The following is a 21887-nucleotide window of genomic DNA, read 5'->3' as shown; positions in this document are numbered from 1 at the left end:
CTTCAATAATAATAAAAAAATTCACGTATTATAGACATAATTATCTCATATTATTGAACACAAATAATATATATTTAAAAATGTAAATAAATTATATTAAAATATTGTACAGTGGTCGAACTTTTAAGTTGTAATTTGACATTTTTCCGAATAAAACATGTATGTATTTTATTCGTATTGCCGCACGGCTATACCAAATTAATATATATAAAGTATAAACTAATGCAACTAGGAGAGTCATTTTTCATTAAAAAAAATTATCAAAAAGTATAGCCGCAAGATGATTCAATTTTGTTATGAATATTTGCCAGGATACTGTTTTGCCGGTGGAGTAATTGGGCATCCCACTCGTCAGTGTGTGAAGAATCATGAAGAAAATAATGGAAAACTCACCTCGGATGCACTAAATCACTTTACAACAACTTATTTGGGTCTGAAAGGGGAGATAAACTTGCGAGGTAAGCCTATTGGCTCGCAAGCCCGTCACACTGTCGTGGAATCTTCTAGTACTGTTGCTTATGTTCACCATTTGCGTGGTGATGCCTCTTGGTAGCGCAAATTGCCTAGTGATCCAACAGAATTGGGGACTCACTCCGACCAATCTCCTAGTCTTGAGGCTGCTAACTTGGTTGATACGACATTGTCTCCATGCAGAACTCACAAGAATAAAGTGGATGCTATTGGTCTTTTGGAGGCACAAAATAAAATCCTCAGTTCTATGGAGTTGGAAATTCAGCATGCAAGTCATGGTTCCTCTTCAGTGGGATGTGATGGTGATCAAAGTGAAAGGATAGACAGGGAGAGCGTCGATGTTGCGACCACTGTTGTAGGCAATGATGATACTCTGGGGACAGTTAATATTTCTGTTAATATGTGCGAGGAGCCTAGGGGACAAGTGGACATCGCCGCCAATAATCTAGCAACTACTCTAGGTACGATGCCTTTAGCAAATAGAGTGCTTGTGGCAAATGACGGTCCTCGTTATGATCCTTCTCATCTTTTGCCTATCATACAGTGCACCTCTGGTCTGGGCAAAAAGAGGGGTCGTGGCCGCCCTAAAAAAGGGGACGCTTCCCAAAAAATGCGTACTCAACTAACTAGGGTTAGGTCCGGTTACGTCGTACTAACCTTAGGTCGAGTTATGTGAGTATCCAAGGCTAATCAAGTCATAAGTGCCCTGAAGTAGGCTGATGGTTGGGGTTCAAGGCTTGAGAACGGCTTTGAAACGGGTGCGGGAGCTAGGGTTTTGGTTCGAGACTTGGATTTAGGGTTTAGAGTCTAAAATTCACTAATTATATTAATTAGTAATTATGATATAGATTTCCAAGCCTAATCGAGTCATAACTAATTATATTAATTAGTAATTATGTTATAATTATTATTTTCTTAGTGAAAAATTAATATTTTTATATTTTAATAATTTCATAAATTATTTTGTGGACTTTGTTTTTTATTTCTTTTTATACTAAATTAGTCTTAAACTTATTTAATTATATTAATTAGTAATTACGTATTTTTCAAGTTATTTATTCATTTTAAAAAAATTCTTAATGGTTTTTTATTTTAAACGTTTACAATTTTTTTTTTACCCTAGCCAAGTGTCACGATGTCTCGGGAGATGTAGGGCACCACTTATCTTCCACGTTAGCAATTTAACATAGTTTCTAATGGTTGAGACAATTTTGATGCGTATAGGTTAACGTTAAGTACTATTAATGTCACACACAAAAACTTAAGGATGAAAAGTGATAATTTCACAAATCTCAAGGACCGTTTGTGATAAAAAACCTTATTTTAATGAGATAAACAAAATATGTGTTTTTCTTTTAGCACTGGCTTTCTATGAACCACCGTGCAAAACATTGTTCAATTTTGTACTGAGGTTATCAGGAAGGTAACTTACACGAACCATAATTTATTTTTAATCAGTTATAAATCGTATAAATCAAATATTGTTTGTAATAAGGCTCTAGTGCCGTTATAGGCTGGAGGTCATACTGCCATCCAAACTAGAGCAAAGTTTTTCTTATTATTTCAAGAAGCAAGGCAACTATAAGAAGCATTTTAAGAAATTCAGCAACACTTCAGTAAACAGTCATGTTTTCCGCCTCATGCCTAGCGGAATCAAAGAGCGGTGAAGACAAATAACGCTCTCCAAAGCTGGGGAACACAGCCTGCAGAAGCCACAAATGAATGGAGAAGTTAATGGAGTGTTTGGTTGAGCAAAATGCAGTTCATAGGATAACAATTCTAAGCCAATGCAGTACAGATATTCTATTTCAATTAAAAAACGCAATAGACTTACAACAATGAGTTTTCCAGCATTTTCCTGCTTCTTGGCCAGCTTCAATGCTGCTGCTGCTGCTGCACCAGATGAAATCCCCACCTGCAAAATATTTGTTCTGACAATCAGCATCATAGATGGAAAGACATGGAGAGGAACAAACTCCTAGAACCACCATAACACTAAAAGTCATTTCAACTAATTGATGCCATACCAGAAGACCTTCTTTCAGGGCAAGCAGCTTAGCGGTGTCAATAGCTTCTTCACTGGTTACCTAAAGTGTTACAGAAACATGAGCAGTCAAGTTGATGCTTAGCACAATCGTATATACGCTTAGCACAATGATACCATACCACAAATAAATGTTTTTCTTGTATTGAAGGCATATATGATTTAGTTTCTATATTATAATACTGCAACAAACTGTTCACATCAAAATGCAACAAGAACTCGTACAATTACGAGCAAGTCGATAATTTCACATGTAAAATCAAATTTTCATTATCAGAATACTTCATTAAAAATGTGTAAATTCAATTTGAACTGCAGTAAATAAGTTCAAGACTTACTTGAATAACTTCGTTGAGCAAGCTTACATCCAGAACTTGAGGTATGATACCAGCACCAATTCCTTGGATCAGATGCTTCCCTTTGAAACGAGTGTGCATATTATGTATCCAGATGAGCATCAGTCAATATAGGAGAATGAAGTCTCAAATACTGTGGAATAGTAATTTCATGCTGTTGAAATCCACGTATTGTACCACTTAAAAGAATCAAAATTATCATAAAATACTTTGGATTTAACATTCTAATGACATCAACTTAACTTCTTGCTTTTGTTTTATTCGGCAGGATGACAAGTGATAACCAGAAAAACTTAGCACCTGCTTCATGATGTTCTGTTGTAATATGTTTTAAAAGAAAAATAATTTCACAAGCACACAAGAAAGAGGTAGTGCAGAGACACAGGCATTGTAATAACTCACCAGGTAGGCCACCATTTAAGACTGCACTTTCGACTGGTTCTACACCGTACACCTAGACATTAAACAAAAGAAACCATACCATTAGACCATGTATATTGTAATTTATCTCTCTCTCTCTCATATGTTGTATATTACACACACAAAACTCAACCTTGATCTCTGGATTTTGCTCTTTAAGAAATTTCCCAGCACCAGTTACGGTACCCCCAGTCCCTATCCCTGAAACCAGGGCATCAACCTTCCCTCCTGAGTCTCTCCATATCTCCGGGCCAGTGGTTTCGTAATGAACCTACACAAAGTATTACAAAATTATTCATAAATCCTTTCAACCATGTAGCCATGTCACATATACTGCAAAAATACCTTTGGATTGGCAGGATTTTCAAATTGCTGAAGCATATAACTATTAGGTGTGCTGCTTAGCAACTCCTCAGCCTTATCAATAACTCCCTTAATGCCTTTGGCAGGATCTGTGAGGTACACCTCAGCTCCAAAAGCTAGGAGCACAATTCTTCTCTCAAGACTCATTGAAGATGGCATGGTTATCTTAAGCTTGTAACCCTTGCTTGCTGCAACGAATGCCAATCCAATGCCAGTGTTGCCACTTGTGGGCTCAACAAGAACAGTCTTCAGTGCCAATTAATTATGCATATCAAGAACCCAAGCAAGTTAGTTAGTTGAAACTTGAAACACTTCCACGATTCTGATGATATAAGTGGAAATTCCCTATATAGTCAAACTTGATATCCTTAAAATAACAGAAAAGGAAGAAGAAACTTTATGTATAGATTTAGGATGCTGAAGCCTACTTGAAGGCGTAAGGGATAATCTGAACATGTTTGTCTGCAAAATATGCATTACAGACTAAATAAACATCTATAGATATGGCGAGTATTTGTTTTGAACCTTCCCTGGCGTAATTAGACCTTTATCCTCTGCATCCTTGATCATGCTAAATGCAATCCTGCATATAAAAAATTATTGAAGACCAAATGAGTATATTAATCTTTGAGTCCAGATTCTATATCCCTTACTTTCGGGATCGTTTTCATACTAGGAAAATCAAAACCAATATTCCTGAGGAAAAACTAACAAAAAATATGCCTGTCTTTCACACTAGAGCAGGGTTCCATTGATTCTAGCTTGGCAGCAATTCGGGCTACACAACCATCCACAACATTGTTGAGATATACCAAGGGGGTATTTCCAATTAACTGCACGAATCAAGAAGACAGAGAGAGCAAATCATAAGCCAAAGTAAAATATTTATAATCATTAAATAAAAATAAATAAATAAACCTGATAAATGAAAAAGAGGCTAAGCATCATTGAATGCGTAAGTTTCATATAGAAATATTACTTCGGTGACATCTCTCCTGATTGCGCACTTGTCTTCCATGTTATCTTTTCTGGCAGTAAGCTGATAAAGAAATGAAAGAGTGAAAACAAAGTCTGAATAAGCGCATTGCCATTAAGCTATTTGAAAAGCCATGTCTGATATAATGCATAAATCCTAACAAGGAAATCATTTGCCTGAAATAACATCCAAGATAGCTATTTTTACATTCAATACTGTACAGTGTATACAGGTACAACAACGTTTAGTAAACATGGCTTCATACATCCATACACAAATGAAAATTAAAACTCTGAAGTAAAAACAAGTAAAAACAAACCAACCCAACAAAATAAACAAACAAAAAATGAGAAAATAAAATTCAATCAAGCTTCATGAACATCATAATCAGACCTTGGAAATAGAAAAAGAGTAGTCAACAGAATCTGAAGACGCTAATTATGCAGATGATTCACATCAATTATGAACGGTCGGAAACCAGCCAAAAAATATAAACAGAGATCAAAGAAAGATCACAAGAAGATTTTCAAAAGAGTTAACTAAAAAGGCAGTACTTTTACCCAAAATTGTTCAGAATCAATGCTCACACAAAGCAGTCTTATGAAAAAGGTTACAGTTACCCAATATTGAATGCAATCCCAAAGTACAAGCCTTTTGACCAAACCACCGATAGCCCAAAAGTCAAAGTTTTTTCAAAGCCAATTATTAATTTCATCACCATAAACATAGCACCAGACAGATTAATAGTTTAGAACTGTATCCAATATTAACAAGCTGATTTTCAAAATTTGAAGCACTGGTAATGAATTTTTTTACATCCAGCTGTTGACCAAGAACAAAACTCTGCATAATTTTAGGAACAGTTACAAGTGAAATACCAAGTAATGGAAATCAAATAAGAACCACCAAGAAAGTACAACGGAGCAAACCTTATCTCTGCGGGGAAGATAGAGAAGAAAGAAAGCAGTTTTCAATGCAAATATTGTATTGTACTTTGTTTCAGTGACAGAAAAATGCTAAGTACTGGTTTAGAATGTCTATTTCTCAAGTTTGGCTCTTTGCATTTCCATGAGGCACATGTGGGAGGTTTTTTGGTTTTTTTATGTAAGTACTTTATTTTTTGATGGACAATACTTTCCACCTTACCCATAAGAAGGGACTCCTTCTTACCTTCTATAATGGCTCAACCACAAAGTGATATGTGTCGTCTCTTTTTTAATTGCCAAAACAACTTCTTCATTTTTTCACTTTTACTGAACCACTAACTTTTTACCAAAATAGAAAAGAAAAAAAAATCCCATTGTTCTTATTTCTCACTTGGTAACATGATAATGTATTAAAAAAAACCTCCATGAAGAAACTATGTCTACAAATGTTGTCAATGACAACTTGGTTGTAGAGGGATTATTAAAGTTGGAGTTGAAAAGGGTCACAAAGACTTAAATTTTTGATTGAGGAAGGAAAATTATTATTTTTAAAAGAGTTGAGAAAAATCAAAGTGAAAAAAAAGGGGAAATTTTTTCTTTTCCCGTTTTGGTAAAAAGTTAAGGCAAAGGTCATGGATTCGAGTCTTAGTATCCGTATAGTGTGTGTGAGTTTAGTATGTTATTACCCTCTTAATAAGAAAGGTCCTAAAAAAAAAAAAATTAACAAGTGAAGTAAAAGTGAAGAAGAAGTTGTTCTCACAATTAAAAAAGAGAAGACAAATGTTACTTTGTGATTAAGTCATAATAAAAGATAAAGAGAGACATGACAAATTTCATTAAGAGGAATCAGCAAAGAAAAGAAAAACGGGTCAACATCTAATTAAGATTTGATCGTTGTATTATTGTTAGAGCATCTCCAAGGGAGATGTCAAATACCAAACATCAAATTTTATTTTGATGGCTGATGTGACAATTTGACATCTTACACAGTTTTACACTCCACCCGATATGTCAAATTAAATTATTATTTTATTACATTTTAGTGTTGATTTATTTTTAATTAAAAAGAATAGAAAATAAAAAATAATAAAATATTCATTTGACATCTTGCTTTTGGGATGTCAAAAATAACATCTCAATCTTCAGCCTTCATTCCACATCAGCTTTGACACATCGGTTGGAGTGTGTGAGATGTTATTTCTAGCTGTTAAATGTCTATGTGGCACTTTTGACATATCGGTTGGAGATGCTCTTAAATGCCCAAAGACTCACAGGTGTTTGTGTCTCCAAATACCTCTCGAGATGCGTTAAATAAAGTTAATTGTAGGGATCCTTTTGTCTTCACACAAACTGCTGACCATGGCTCAGCTGTTACGTGCATCTTCATGATTTGTTTTGGTTCATACAATAAAACAGTTGACGTGAAGATATTTGTTTTGTAACAGCAATTGTGAATCACATACTGATTTTGCAGAATAAGGTTGAAAAAACAAAATGAGCCCAAAAAGGAACTAATATTGATTTTCAAAGAGAGTTTGCTTTTGTTTTACGTTTCTAAAAGCGGTCTGATTCCTTATCTAGTATTGATTTTCAAGAATACAAGATGAGCCCCAAAAACGATCCTTTTGAATGGTCCTATCTTGACCAAGCCATGAAAGTGACCTTATTGAGGAGTTCAAACACGGGTTGTACTGTTGTCATTGTTTTGTTCATATGCAAGCCTGTGTCCCTCTCCCTGACAAGGTCTTAAATATCGGAGGTATCGGAAATATCGGAAGTTAAAAAACACGGAAATATCGCAGGAAATATCGGGATATTATCGGTATCGGAAAAAATTGAATAAAAACCACGGAAATTGTAAGAAAAACTTGGAAATTTTTATTGAAACTTTGCAGGATGTTTATTTAGTCAATTATCTATTAGTTTATCACAAAAAATTGGAAGAAAATGCATTGCATGATGGATTTAACTGATTTAAGTTGATTATATAGCGAGCTGGCAAACACCGTAAGTGTAGAAAATATGTAGTAATTAATGAAAGAAGATTAAACACACCATAATCATTTATATATAATGAATTACTACAATATTTTACACTTTATACATTGCATGGTAAGATACATGAGTGACTTAGTACCACATAGAGTTCCTATGAGGTTCAAAATTTTCACTATCTTCATCATCTCTATGTGTAGAGTAAGTATATTTTGAAGAATAGTCATCAAATGATAAATCCCCAAAATAGTTTTGCATGTAATTGTTAACATGCCACCCATATGGATCCGAGATTGGTTGACGTTGTCCATAAGCAAAATCATTTGAAGATTGAGTCTCGGATTCTTTCCATGAGTCGCTTGATTCCATCCCAACAGAAATGAGATATGAGGGGTAGGGAAATGGTTGGTTATGAGTATAGCCATAGTTACTACTCATCTCATGTGAAAATTTGTTTCTTGCAAAAAGAATTCAAAACAAAACCATGTATATATATAAATATTTTAGTATTTTCACAAAAACATAAGTGATATGGTGGTTAAGGTGTTGAAGGAGTAAAATGGTTTTCACAAATACCATGTATATAAATATTTTTGGGTTTCGTATCGGGATATTATCAGGATATTATCGGAATATTATCGATAATATCTCGATATATTGCCCAAATCATTCATAAAAATGTTGAAAATATCTTCCCGATATTATCGGGATATTATCGGGATAATATCGATATATTGACGATAACATTATGGTTTGTTGTTAAAATATCGGACCCCCAAAAATCAGATATTATCGGGATAATATCGGGGATATTATCGATATTTAATACCTTGCTCCCTGACCTCATCTTGTAATCTTGAAAATCACAAAACAATCTTTACTAGTATGTACAAAGTATGCCGTTCTCATTCCTCATTTCATAAATCTCTAAGCTGACTTCTAATAATTCATGCAAGAAATGTACAAAGAAAAATGCAAACTAACAGAGGAAAAGATCTACAGCTTGAAGGGTAAGAAAAATAAGTGAAAGATAGAAAGTCACTAGCCTGCTGGAAGGGACACAAGTTGTAATTATTAATAATAAGTACCCTTCAAGACCATTAGTGAAACCAGGGAACTTGCTTTGCAATACCACTAGCACAATTAGTAAAACCAATATGCGTGTACTTGTCCCACATCGCCCAAGTAAAGGCTGGAGAGTTGAGGTGGGCACGTATAAATATGAAAGGATGAGCATGTTGGAACATACTTACCTGGACAGGGTCTATGGGCGATCAAGAAGGCCCATGGCCTAGGTTGGTGACCTCCATTGCACTTAGGAGGGGTGCCTGCTTATGGTCTCCTCAAGTAGGAGAGCCAATGTCATAATTTGTTGCTGTGGGGGCTTGCGTTCGCGCAGCCCCTGCCCAAATTTCAGTGCAATATTTTGGAAAAAGCAGTAATTTTCGTGCCAATCTTATACCCAAATTTAATTTTGATTCTCAAGGGAACGCAAGCCCCTGCCCAAATTTCAGTGCAATATTTTGGAAAAAGCAGTAATTTTCGTGCCAATCTTATACCCAAATTTAATTTTGATTCTCAAGGGGGTTGGGTTCTTCCTAGCCAATTGTAATTTTTGAGTTCGATGCTGTAAAGAATTGGGAGACTTTGGCTCCGGTGTTTGGTTCTTCCTAGCCAATTATAATTTGTAAAGTTTGTTGTAAGTTCCTATCAAAAGACTTTGGCTCTGGTGTTAGTGAGTGAGCCTGTCCTTTTCCACTCACACTTTGGTGTTGATACTGAGATGGGTGACGCTGGTTATCCATTTCCTTTGCAGCTTGGTGAGCAAATTGCTATTCTTGCTTTAAATGGCTACTCATAGTAAGTAAAGAAACATCCCCTTTTTCTGGCTTTGATAAATTTTTTAAAAAAAGGACAACTTAAGGAATTGATGAACTGAGTTCAGCTAGCTTCACTTGCTCAAGCTCCATCCTTCATTTCTTATAGAAATTTCATGTTTTGAAATCTTGCTTTTTTGTCTATGTGGAATATCATAGTTATAGGCTTATAACTTCTTTTTTTTTTTTTTTTTTGGGGGTCATAAAGCTTATAACTTAATACAATGCAAGCGATGCAAGTATTGGTTTTGCAGGTTAAAAATTGGGAACAAAGCTAAAAAGTTAAGGCTGCAGCATCAATCTCAAGCTCTTCATTTTCAACAAATTTGATGAAGCACAAGGACCATAAAATAATGGTGTAATGAATTAGGGAGTGCCAGAAATCCTTGGTTGGGTCGGCTGCGATTAATTTAAGTTTCCAGACTTTGGTTGGGTCGAATGTCCCACATTGGAAACGTACAGAAGGTGGAGATTAGTGTTGGGGGATAAATACAAAACTATGGTCCACGTTACAACTTACATACCTGGACGGGGTCTATGGGTGATCAAAAAGGCCCATGGCCTAGGTGGGTGGCTTCCATTGCACTTTGGAGGTGCACTTGCCTAACATCTCCCTAGAGGAGACTGTACGTCGTAATTTGTGGTAGTGGGGCTGTGTACGCGCGGCCCTCCTAAATTCCATTTTCAAAATTTTGTTCCTTTCTGTTATGTCTATTTCATCTTGTTTAGGAGTAATTTTGGATCTCCAAAAAGTGATTTTAAGTAGACTTAGTAATATGGAAAATGCTAAAGGCACCAACTTTGGGCACCAACTCTTTAATAGAGCATGAGACCCGTTGTACTGGCGGGCTCCACCTCTATTAGAGAGTTGGTGAGCAAGTTGGTGCCCAAAGTTGGTGCCTCTAGCACCACCCGTCTAACAGGTCGTGCCGTGTAAATTCGCGAATACTCGTTAACCCGTTAAACTTAGGGGTATTTTTGTAAATTTATATATATGTTTTTTCTTTTTTCTCCTCTTTCTTCTCTTCCTCCCCCATTCCCCCAGCTCTTCCACTATCTTTCTCTTCGTAAGTTTCTTCTCTTTTCATTATTTTTCTCATAAACCAAACATAGCTCTCTTTTATGTTCTTCTCTCTCACTTTGCCACTCTCTCTCTCCTCCTTCAGCGAACCTTTTCTCTCACTGGTTGTGTCATTAATGGAGGTTTATGGATTGGGGAAAAAGGAGAGAGAGGAAAAGGGGGGCTACGCAGCGATTCTCTCCGTGGTTTTTTTTTAAAATATTTTTTTTTAATTCTTAACGGGTGAAACGGGTCATGTCATGTCGTGTGATTTGCGAATTGTAACGGGTCGTGTTCGTGTTTGACATTTTCCACCCGTTTTCTTATCGTGTCATGTCATGTGAACCCGTTAAGAAAAGCGTGTTGATGCGAACACGACACGAACACTGCAAACACGACACGAATGCTAGGTGTAATTTTAAGTAATTTTTGAAGCATGTGCTTCTCCATAAAAGGGATTATTGATCTCTCCAGAATCACTCCCAAATGAGCCATAAGTTTCTATACTAATTGTATTCTGTCAAATTATTTCACCTTATAGAAATTAATTTCTGCATGATTATAGCTTCATTATCATACACCATTATCACCGATTACTTTATCACATTTTAGCTGTTATCTTTTCATAAAACATACATATGGCGCATTTTGAAAAAGTTAAATTTTTTTTAAGTGTAATTTTGCTAATAACATTTCATCATCATACACCATTGTTATCACCGATTGATTATATGTTATTTATGTCACATTTTAGTTATAATATTTTCATAAAATATACGTGTGATTTTGATTATTATTTTTTCTTTTCATAAGAACTACGGTCAAACTTTAATAAAATGTCATTATGCATGGTAATTATTTTCAACCATGATGCAATGTGGCAAATGACGAATAATGAATGTAGTTGTGAGCCATTTTCCAATTCCCTTGTTTATTTTGTTATATATTAATTAGTGAAAAAACAAGTTTATGCTTTGAATCTATATAAACTATAAAGCTAATATTTGATTATTTCGAGTTCTAAATTTGAGGAGAAAGGAACTCAATATTTCTATTGAGTTGATTGATTTTGTTATTTGTTAGTTGCTTTAGTGAAAAAAACAAGTTTATGCATTAAGTATATAGGGACGGACTCATGATTTGAAAATGAAGTGGACTAAATTTACCTTACGTACAAATTTACTGAAAACTCGACGGTACGAATGAATTTCATTGATAACAAAAAAATACACGGGGTACATAATGGGCCTTACCCCTCAAAAACCCCGTATTCGATACCTCTATTAAAATAACATATATTTAAAATAATATATATTCAAAATAATCATTTTCCAAATTAGCATAGTTACTAGAATTCCCCAAAAAACAATAGCCCAATACAAAGGTGGAGGGAAAAGACCTATGTAGAGTTGAGAAGAAGCAGCCTTGGAACTGGTGCAGCCAATCGATAAGAGTGTGGGGTTTTTTTTAGGTTGGTTAGCCAGCCTAGTGGGGATTAGTTAATTAGATTGGCTTAGGCTAGGGTATTATTTTAGTCTTAAAAAAAACAAGCCTCCTAGGCTATAGCCCAGGTTAGTTTGTTAATAGTACTGTCCCTTGTATATATAAAATATAAAGATAATATTTGACTGTTATGAATTTAGGGATATAATTGAGAAGAAGAAAAAAAACTCAATATTTCAATTTCTTCGTTGAATTGGTCAATCTTTGACCCATCAAAGTCATAGTATAACAAAAAATAATGTAAGCGTAACTTTGGAGCATATAGAAGAACACCGCTTGTCAAGAGAGCAAGTAGTAATGCAGGAAACTCTATGTAACTATATCATCCCATATTAGATTTCATCCTGGTGGTTCAATTAAGGCCTATAATTTGTATCCCATATAAGATCTCAATGTGGAGATTGGGGGGGGGGGGGGGAGATGTTGAGTCTCAGCTTGCATATAGGATAGGAGGGGGTCAATATTTGCAAGGATCCCACATCGATAAAATAACAATAAGAGACCAGAGGACGAGCTATAAATAAGGACTAAGGAGCAACTTGTCGACATACTTACCTGGACGGGGTCGATGGGTGATCAGGAAGACTCATGGCCTAAGTTGGTGACCTCCATTGCACTTAGGAGGGGTGCTAGCTTAAGGTCTCCCCAAGTGGGAGAGCCTACGTCATAATTTATTGCAATGGGGGCTTGCGTTCGCGCAGCCCCTGCTCAAAAATAATCCAAGCTTTTTCAGACTTCTTTCAATTGATTAAATAGATTATTTTCTTCCGATGTGCCTTGATTTTTTAAATTTTCACAACCTTGGAGTTGTATGTGAATTTGATAATTTTCAATTTTATTTTGGTTGAATTCTATGGAATTTGAAGGTTTCATGAATTATGATCTGAAGTCTGCTTTGATTATACAAGCAATAGATAAGCAGAGAGAGAGCACAGCAACTATGAATTCTGGAGAAAACAGACAGCAACTAAGAAATCTGGTTTGAAGATTTATGGTCTTAAGAACAATTTACACCATAAAAGCCAAACCTTCATGTGTGGTGTTCGAACCATGCGTTTGCCAAAAAAGAAAGGAAAACTTAAGAGATTTATTATATATTGAGTCAAAGAATATTACCTCTGCTTGATCGATACTCAGACTCAGTGCCAGAGCAATAAGAAACATGGAGCAGTGCCCATGTATTTTGGAACATAGGAAACCACGGTAATTTTAACTCGGTTGTCCCACATCGAAGAACACGAAAAACAAATGGCATGCGCGTACTATAAAGGAGGAAGAGGTGGTGCCTTTAAAACATACTTACCTGGACGGGGTCAATGGGCGATCAAGAAGGCTCATGGCCTAGGTTGGTGGCCTCCATTGCACTTAGGAGGGGTGCCTGCCTATGGTCTCCTCACTGTAGGAGAGCCAACGTCATAATTTGTTGCCGTGGGGGCCTGCGTTCGCGCGGCCCCTGTCAATTCTATAGACAAACATTCCAAGTTCTCAACGTAAAAGCCCATTAGCAAATTATTTAAAATATAGAGTCTAAACTTGCATTTGTTTCTGCTGTTATATTTACTTCGTCTCTTTTTTCCGATTTATTTTTGCTGCTGCTGCTCATGAATCCCATAAACTAATTGCTGCTGTTAAGGCAAATTATTGAGGTTAAATGCGTTTATGATGTCAGACTTGGTAGAGCGGAGAGAAAGCTTCTGATGTGCTGCAATTAAATCACACTCAGAAAATCATTCATTGTGAAATTCAATCGAGTTTCATCAGCAGCTGTATTTGTCAATTATATTGTAGCTGCGCACCTAAACCTACAAAACCCTTATTTATGAGACTATTTTTTTTTAGGACATTTTCTATTTAGAGGGGCGATAATATCCTAAACTTACATACACAATACGGAAGCTAGGATCTAAACCCAAAACCTTGCCTTGGAGAGCAATTGCTCCAAACTACTACACTAGTGGGTCTTTGTTGATATATGAGACTCTATGACCAGTTTCCTTTCTTATTTCCTTTATTATTTTGTGTTGGACTTTAGAGGAGAAAACATGCAACTTTTCACCGCTAAGGTTTTACTTTTCGTATATGCTTCTTAATATTTTACTTATAACCCTGACGCTCAATATTTCAAAAGGGTAAAAAGAGTCGAGTGTTTCTCTGGATTAATTAAGTTTGTCAAATCGTATGTGTTTCTGACACTTTTTTCCAACATTTTAGATAGTAGCTTCAAGTACCACATCGGAAATGCACAAGAAGTGGAAAGGGAGACTAGTGTATTAAAAAGGAACAAGGGGCACTTTGAAACATACTTACCTGGACGAGGTCTATGGGCGATCAAGAAGGCTCATGGCTTGGGTTGGTGACCTTCATTGCACTTAGGAGGGGTGCCCGCCTATGGTCTCCTCAACGGAGGAGAGCCAACGTCATAATTTGTTGTAGTGGGGGCTGCGTTCGCGCGGCCCCTGCCTCAATTCAGTATCAACTTTCAGCTGCTGGCTAGCAAAACAGGCTCATCTCTCATTTTACCTTTTTGTCTAGTATGATATATCCATTCAGAATTGATTCTAAATCAGCATGTTTTCCCATCCATTACTTTGCTTCCTCAAGTTGATTTTACTTTTGTCGGTTAGTTTAGTATAAATTCGAAGTCCAATAAATATTAATTTATCCCTTCAATTCTGCAGCGACATGCAAAAATAATTTTTAGTAAAATTCATCTGGACCTTCTCTGTTAACCATCCATAAATTGCTTCATTGATACCAATCCTTGCATAATATTTAAGATAAAATGCTGCTAATTTTCTTAAAACACATCATACCAACTTGAATAATCTCACAAGGATGTAAAGGTTCTTGAATTAGTAAGCCATACAAACTGTTTTTAAATTCTATTACAAACAGAAAAGGCAGCAAATTATTCTTCATAGCATTTATTGAGACTCATGTCAAGAAGCAAAAGCAGTCAAAGCGAAAACACGGTGCAGCTTGATAATCATACTCTCTGCCTCGCAAATCATAAAATTTGTACAGTTCCTTTCGAAGCTACAGAACATCTCAGGGCTCAAAAACCATATTCTCAGCCTCCCGCTTTACAGATTCGAACAACACAGAGGATAGATAACGCTCTCCAAAGCTGGGGAAGACCACCTGTACGCATTTAGAAATGAAAAGGTGATCCAGTCAATCTTAAGGGAACATACCATTCCTGTCAGTTTGTGCAAACTATGCAGGAAACATGCTTAAACAACAAGCTCAGTGGTCCAATATGTTGTTGAAAACCTACTGCAGTTAATAATATGACTTACAACAATGAGCTTTCCAGTATTTTCTGGCCTCTTTGCAATTTCAATCGCAGCAGCAGCAGCAGCACCGGATGATATCCCCACCTGCAATACATGTTAATCGTAAATCAAAATAGAAAAGATGGAACAATGGAAGCAACCACAGGAAACCAGAATACCGAAGATTGTAAAATTCATGACAGAATTCAATAGCATGCTAAAAGAACCAAGAGAAGTTCTTGTTCAAACAGTTCATTCACAATTGTGGACTTACCAGCAAACCTTCTTTCAATGCAAGCTGCTTAGCAGTTTCTATAGCTTCTTCACTTGATATCTGCAAAAGCCATAGAAAGATTGGTTTAGCTCTCAAAATATAAACTTGCAGCTTGGAAGGAAAGTTTTCAATTTCACAAAATTAATGAAAAAAGTGGCACTGCATATAACTTATCGATATCATCATGAGCATACTCATATAAGTCTTGCGATGAAATTAAAAGCTCAAACAATGATATTTCCTAGACAGATTAATAAAGAAAATAATCAAAGCCCCCACCAAAAAAAATAAAATAATGGTAGTAAGACTTCAAAAATATCAATCATTACAATTAATAACCACAAGTCTTCAGTGGAAAATAATGCCAAGTACAAGTTTTAGTGCTTACTTGAATAACTTCGTCAATCAAGTTGACATCTAAAACTCCAGGGATGAAGCCAGCACCAATTCCTTGAATCTTGTGAGGGCCTGAGATATAGAGAAGTACACAGATCATCAAATTTAGAAAAGGAGCATATGAGAAGATGTTGCAAAAATTCTCTAGCGAACATTTTGTACTCAATATCATCTGCCGACGCTAGACTAGTCTGAATCTAGGATTGTCATTTAACACTAATTTTCTAGCACGTGGGTATCTAGGTGACTTTTCTTTTGAAATTCTTAAGGGACAGTTACAGGTCCACTTTACAGACATTTAACTTGGGCCCGAAAAATGAAGTTTATTGAACTCTAAATAATGAGGCTGCAGCCCAGATCAAAAGGGCCAACACCCATGTGTTCGTGACAAGCGGGTTATCATGACTCACCGGGTTTCCCTCCAGACAAAACAGCACTTTCAACTGGTTCTACACCATATAGCTAAACATAAAAAGCAAGGGGCAAGTCAGCATTATGAGAAATAATGATAAAGGGATTATAAAAAAATTGAATAATTATTATCCTCTAAATTATAATATGCAAAGAGACGGCCAACCTTGATGTTTGGGTTTTGCTCTTTGAGGTACTTCCCAGCACCTGTTATTGTACCTCCTGTTCCTATCCCAGAAACAAAGGCATCGGCTTTACCACCAGAGCCTTCCCAGATTTCTGGTCCAGTAGTTTCATAGTGTACCTGAACAGACCAGAAATATCTTTCCAGCAGTCTATCCAGACAGCAAGTTATATTAACAAAAAAAACATGACATAAAATTTTCACCTTTGGGTTGGCATGGTTTTCAAATTGCTGCAGCATATATGCATTAGGTGTCTTTGCCACAATCTCTTCTGCCTTCTGAACAGCCCCTTTCATGCCTCTGGCTGGATCTGTGAGGACAAGCTCAGCCCCAAATCCTAGAAGAATGGTTCGTCTTTCGAGACTCATTGAAGCAGGCATGGTGATTATTAGTTTGTAACCCTTAGCAGCTGCCATAAATGCCAATCCTATGCCAGTATTGCCACTCGTAGGTTCAATCAGGACACTCTATAACATGAAACAAGAAAAAATTGTCATATCAAAAGTTTCTCTTTTACCTCATTAATTACACAAACAGAACCAGAACACTATTAGACCGTGAAAAAGTAAAGAAAAATACCTAACATTTTAATTTTTTACATTACACATGCAGAGGGAACATCACAAATAAAACTTGAAAGAAGAAATTGCAAATGATTGACTGATATCTAAACCAAGTTGGGGATTGAATGGCAGAAATCATAGCAGATAATAACAGACATTTCTATTTGAGTTTCAAAGACAGGCGCCACTTGGATTCAGAAAACCTATTTCACTTGTCTAGATAAGGAAGACATGAATACTAACCTCACCCGGCTTAATGAGACCTTTCTCCTCAGCATCTTTAATCATACTGTATCCGATCCTACAATGAACAAATCATCATTCTAAGTTTTCAACTGATTGCATGGAACTGGGCCATGGAAATTTCTCTTGGAGACCCACTTCGGAATTGACTTCAGCTTACATATAAGTCCAACTTCACAACAATAACACTGAACAAAGCAGTCTCATGAAAAAAATCCCAATCAAACAACAGCAGTGTGTGCAACTGATAAATATTCCAATCAGAATTAGCTAACCTGTCTTTGACACTAGAGCAGGGTTCCATCATCTCCAGCTTAGCAGCAATTTTTGCTACGCAGCCATCTACAACATGGTTGAGATACACCAATGGTGTTTTACCAATTAACTGTATAACAATCACAATGAATAAACACATTCAATCAGCAAAATATCATATAATATTCAGACACCCAAAAGGTTAAACATTATGAAACTAAATGGGGTACAACTTACTTCAGTGACATCCTTTGCAATCCCAGACTTCTCCTCCCCCATCTTTATCAGTCAACTGTTAAGAAAATGAAGAGTATCAGCAATAATCAATACGTAAAATTCTAAATAAGTCAGCTTTCAAAGAACAACTAAAACAAATACCAAGATTTTTATTTATTTTTAATTAAAAAAAGTAAAAAAAAGAAGAAAAGAAGTAACTATTGTGTGTGACTTTGAACTTTATAAACACTTTAAAAACTGAGTTGATCTTCTTCTGTTTTTGTTTTTCCTTTCTGGAGACAAGAGCAAGTGAGCAATAGGAGATTTAACACTTCAAAGTATTAGTTTAATTTCTTTCCTCCGTTTTGTCAGCAGCCAAACAGCATATGACTTCACATCAGCAACCATCTCAATAACCAATTCCATATCCAGGATCATGATACAACAATCAGATGAAAAAGAAAATTGCATATTTTAGAGCTTGTGACTTCACATCAGCAACCATCTCAGTAACCAATCCCATATCCACGATCATGACACATCAATCAAATGAAAAAGGAAACTGCATGTTTCGAGAATCTAAAGATTTTTCCTTTTAAAAAACAAGAAATTGATTGGAAAAAAAAATCCAAACATATTAAATCATGAAAGAAGAACAAGAAAGTATGAAGTGAATCAAACCTGCTTGAGACTCCTGGCAATGCAAAGAGCTGAAAGAAATATAAGACTGAAACGAAATGAAAGAGAGTTTTGGAAGCTTACCACCAGCTTGACTTGGAAGTTGAGACTTTAAGGATGGCCAGGATCTGAGCTCAGAGCTGAAGGAACACAAATGACAAAAGTGAGAGAGTTGCGGAGATTTAAAGAAATTTCAGCTGGCTTTACGTCTTTGGAGCCTTTTTTATTTTTCCGTATTATCATTGTCATCCGCTGGCTTCTTCTTCAAAAATAAAAAACAACGGCATATTAAATATTTTCCTTTGTTTTTCTTTTTTTTTTTGTCTGAACCATGAGGTGGTCCTGGATGGGCCCCAACTATGGATGACACCTTAAGCCTTAACCACAACCCAGACTAATCCCCACTCACACCAGGTCGGCCCGTAAGGGGTAAAGTGTTGGCCAAAGTGGTGACTCCGTACGAGAGCAGGGATCGAACCCCTAACCTCTCTTAAGGAATGAGAGTGCCGAACCACTCACACCAACCACCTTGGTTCCTTTGTTTTTATTTTTATTTGTCTATGAACTGTTTTTTATTTTTTACAAGTTACAACTTAATATTGTTATCGTGGTTTTTATTATAATTGATCCTAGCCTCTCCGCACGCGCTTCCGTACCTGTGAGAGACTTTATTTTAAAATTTTAAAATTTTATTTTAGAATTAAAAAAGATAATGAATAGTTGTTTTCCATAAAAATAAGATCAATTATCCTATTTTTCTTTTAATTTTAATCTTTTTAAATATGAAAAAGTATGAATTTACCATATTATCTTCATTTAATTAATAATTTCAATTCTTAATGTTTGCATTAACCAGGGCATTTTATGGTATTTTGAATGTTTCACCATTCTCTGTCTTTTGCTTTATATATAGAGACTAGCCTCTCCGCACGCGCTTCCGCGCCTGCGAAAGGCTTTTTTTAAAAAAAATTAAAATTTGTTTTAGAAATAAAAAGGATAATGGGTAGTTGTGTTCCATAAAAATAGGTCCTTATCTTATTTTTCTTTTAATTTTAATTTTTTTAAATATGAAAAAGTGTGAATTTACCATATTATCCTCATTGAATTAATAATTTCAATTCTTAATGTTTGCATTAACCAAGGGCATTTTATGGTATTTTGAATGTTTCACCATTCTCTGCCTTTTGCTTTATATATATAGATTAAGAAAGGGAAATCAAAATAAATTATAAATATTCTTACTTTTATGGTGCCAATAACAATTATTCATCAATTTATTTATTTATTTATATTCTGTAGAAGCACTTGATCATGTGCATCATGAACAGCCTCTATTGGTTCTATTTTTAAAATAAAAAATGGGGAATAAATTAGGGGAGCTAATTTCTCCACTCCCATTTTCTTCACTTATACTCCCTTTTGCTTTTTAATACTTTTTAATCAATTTTGTTCTTTCTCTTTCCTATTTTATCCTTATCCTACATAATTTCTTTTTTACTTCACTTTTATATTTTTTTTTTCTTTATACTTAATTTTCTAACTTACACTCCATTTTCAGTATTAAAGGGAAAAAAACCTTAATTTCTTACTCGATTAAATGAAGAAAAATATACTAAAAATGGAGTTCAAGTTGGAAAATTAAGTATAAAGAAAAAGAATTAATATAAAAGTGAAGTAAAACTAGGGTAAGGGTATAATAGGAAAGGGAAGGAATATAATTGATTAAAAAGTATTAAAAAGTAAAAGAGAGTGTAAGTGGAGAAAAAGGAAGTGGGGAAATCATATCCCCAAATTAGCATACTAGACATAATGATACTAGTCATAAAATAATATCATACTAGACATAATGATATTTTTTTTGGTCTGGTAGACATAATGATTTAGTTTTATCCTTTGAGCATGATTTTATTGCATTATGCTTCCCGTTCCCCAATGTGAGGGGTACTTTTATTATTCTCTCTTTTTATTTATATAAAAGATATTATACTTTAAATTAATTTAAAATATATAAAGGGGAATTCTAACTCGAGTGCGGAGTAGAGTGAGGAATACATTCGTTTTGACCAACTTGACTAAGCCTATATCTACATCCATTTACCTTTAAAAAAATAATAATAATATTAACACTTCTTAATTTGTTGTATTGCACGAAAGGTATGTTGGCAGATTTGCCACAATGGTGAATAAGTCGGGATAGAACTTTGGAATTATTATTAACCAAAAAAAAAAAACTTTTCGTAATTATTTGTTATTGATAATTACGGTATGCGGAATATCACATTTGAATATTTCAACAATGGATGGAGACATATTATAGCGTCTGGTTCAACGATCAAAGGCTCAAATAAGATGTAGCAATAAATTTTAAAAAAACTTGACCAAAAGAAAAAAAAAAATTTAAAAAAATACTTCGACAGACAAAAATAATAATATAAAAATATTGAACCAGTCGAGAATGAGTTTGATAGTTACAATAATGCTATGCAATAATTCATCCATTATTGGAAGAGGTATATTTTTGCTCACCACTTTAACTCAATGTGTATTCTCACCATTATTCTCAACACTTGATACGTATCCCTTGACATAACTATAGTTAACTATTTACTTTGTATTTATACAATCATGGTTATGTTAATAGATACGTGTCAAATATTGAGAAGGATGATGATGATACACCTTAAGTTAAAGTGATAAACAAAAATAATCCCTTATTAGATGTGGCAATTTGACATATGAAACCATGGGGCTGCTATTTTCAAGGATCAAATTTTGCAATCTTTTTGGGGCTGCTTACCCTTAATTTGAGTCTTGATTTTGATGTTGTTTAACTGGATATGGGTTCTTTTTTTATAAAGAAAATTGGATATGTTTCTACGCGTTTTGTAACATTCACTGTTTGATATTTTCTGGGCTTAGCTCTGATTTATGCGGCCATTTTTTCGACCCAAAATAAAATAACATAAACTCATATTCATTTGTTGGTTCCTAATAAGGTTTATTTTTTATATAATTGATAGCCCAAATGAATCTTTATTTGATAAAAAAAAATCTAATTTATGAAGGGAAAGAATCGAATTTGAGCGCAACACACAAACTCACTGTCCTAACCAACTAAGATAGTCTAAATGAATCTAATTTATGAAAATGGAGATTTAAATTTATGTGCAACATCATAAAATCTTATAGTTACGAATTAGTAAGGGCTTGGATGACTTCCTCAAGGTCATCAGCCGAAACTACTGATGCTTACTCATATGCTGGCCGGTTTAGTTAAATCCAATTTTACACAAATTCAATGTTTTAGCCGACTGATCTAACCACGTATGTGATTTACCTTATTAATTGAAGGATCTACCCCATTAATTTATAAATTTTCAAATAAATTTTTTGTTTGCTC

General features: G+C 35.0%; 2 protein-coding genes and 5 non-coding genes across 11 annotated transcripts; 5 read left to right on the top strand and 2 right to left on the bottom strand.

Annotated features, from left to right (window-relative positions):
* Positions 1 to 1899: 1899 nt before the first annotated feature.
* Positions 1900 to 5754, bottom strand: LOC110759786 (cysteine synthase-like). Of its 4 annotated transcripts, none has more exons than XM_021961917.2 (11): positions 5560 to 5754; positions 4634 to 4693; positions 4378 to 4487; positions 4180 to 4237; positions 3637 to 3900; positions 3425 to 3562; positions 3274 to 3325; positions 2854 to 2933; positions 2499 to 2558; positions 2306 to 2386; positions 1900 to 2174 (listed from the first exon to the last, which is right to left on the bottom strand). In XM_021961917.2, exons 2-11 carry the CDS (start codon positions 4670 to 4672, stop codon positions 2085 to 2087), a joined length of 972 nt encoding a protein of 323 aa, XP_021817609.1. In that variant the 5' UTR covers positions 4673 to 4693; positions 5560 to 5754; the 3' UTR covers positions 1900 to 2084. The 4 variants fall into 4 exon arrangements, with proteins under 4 accessions (XP_021817609.1, XP_021817611.1, XP_088111196.1 ...); XM_021961919.2 differs by lacking the exon at positions 5560 to 5754 and adding an exon at positions 5191 to 5249; XM_088255070.1 differs by lacking the exon at positions 5560 to 5754 and adding an exon at positions 5024 to 5140.
* Positions 5755 to 8796: 3042 nt separating this feature from the next.
* Positions 8797 to 8957, top strand: LOC148293459 (U1 spliceosomal RNA). The gene has a single exon (XR_015836881.1). It is a non-coding gene; the product is annotated as a U1 spliceosomal RNA (small nuclear RNA).
* Positions 8958 to 9944: 987 nt separating this feature from the next.
* LOC148293458 (U1 spliceosomal RNA) lies at positions 9945 to 10099 on the top strand. Its single transcript, XR_015836914.1, has one exon. It is a non-coding gene; the product is annotated as a U1 spliceosomal RNA (small nuclear RNA).
* A 2439-nt stretch (positions 10100 to 12538) lies between these two features.
* On the top strand, positions 12539 to 12699 carry LOC148293457 (U1 spliceosomal RNA). The gene has a single exon (XR_015836870.1). It is a non-coding gene; the product is annotated as a U1 spliceosomal RNA (small nuclear RNA).
* Positions 12700 to 13286: 587 nt separating this feature from the next.
* LOC148293456 (U1 spliceosomal RNA) lies at positions 13287 to 13448 on the top strand. The gene has a single exon (XR_015836892.1). It is a non-coding gene; the product is annotated as a U1 spliceosomal RNA (small nuclear RNA).
* An 842-nt stretch (positions 13449 to 14290) lies between these two features.
* Positions 14291 to 14450, top strand: LOC148293455 (U1 spliceosomal RNA). The gene has a single exon (XR_015836903.1). It is a non-coding gene; the product is annotated as a U1 spliceosomal RNA (small nuclear RNA).
* A 333-nt stretch (positions 14451 to 14783) lies between these two features.
* On the bottom strand, positions 14784 to 18725 carry LOC110759733 (cysteine synthase). 2 transcript variants are annotated; one of them, XM_021961841.2, is made up of 11 exons: positions 18572 to 18725; positions 17831 to 17885; positions 17614 to 17723; positions 17339 to 17396; positions 16736 to 16999; positions 16514 to 16651; positions 16347 to 16398; positions 15929 to 16008; positions 15541 to 15600; positions 15291 to 15371; positions 14784 to 15132 (listed from the first exon to the last, which is right to left on the bottom strand). In XM_021961841.2, the coding sequence occupies exons 2-11, from the start codon at positions 17870 to 17872 to the stop codon at positions 15040 to 15042; spliced, it is 978 nt and encodes a 325-aa protein (XP_021817533.1). In that variant the 5' UTR covers positions 17873 to 17885; positions 18572 to 18725; the 3' UTR covers positions 14784 to 15039. The 2 variants fall into 2 exon arrangements, with proteins under 2 accessions (XP_021817533.1, XP_088111032.1); XM_088254906.1 differs by lacking the exon at positions 18572 to 18725 and adding an exon at positions 18491 to 18566.
* Between the last annotated feature and the right edge of the window lie 3162 nt (positions 18726 to 21887).

Source organism: Prunus avium, chromosome 6 (genome assembly GCF_965620075.1).
Source record: "Prunus avium chromosome 6, drPruAviu1.hap1.1, whole genome shotgun sequence".
Lineage (NCBI taxonomy): Eukaryota > Viridiplantae > Streptophyta > Magnoliopsida > Rosales > Rosaceae > Prunus > Prunus avium.
Note: the sequence above shows the minus strand (reverse complement) of the source record. Positions and strands in the feature narration are given on the sequence as shown.

Coding starts and splice junctions, on each gene's coding strand:
- LOC110759733 (XM_021961841.2), bottom strand. CDS start 17,872: ATGGGGGAGGAGAAGTCTGGGATTGCAAAGGATGTCACTGAA. Junction 16,399..16,513: donor AGCAAAACCCAAACATCAAG/GTTGGCCGTCTC, acceptor TTTTATGTTTAG/CTATATGGTGTAGAACCAGT. Junction 15,133..15,290: donor ATACTGGAAAGCTCATTGTT/GTAAGTCATATT, acceptor AAATGCGTACAG/GTGGTCTTCCCCAGCTTTGG.
- LOC110759786 (XM_021961917.2), bottom strand. CDS start 4,672: ATGGAAGACAAGTGCGCAATCAGGAGAGATGTCACCGAA. Junction 4,238..4,377: donor TGCTCTAGTGTGAAAGACAG/GCATATTTTTTG, acceptor TTTTATATGCAG/GATTGCATTTAGCATGATCA. Junction 3,326..3,424: donor AGCAAAATCCAGAGATCAAG/GTTGAGTTTTGT, acceptor TTTAATGTCTAG/GTGTACGGTGTAGAACCAGT.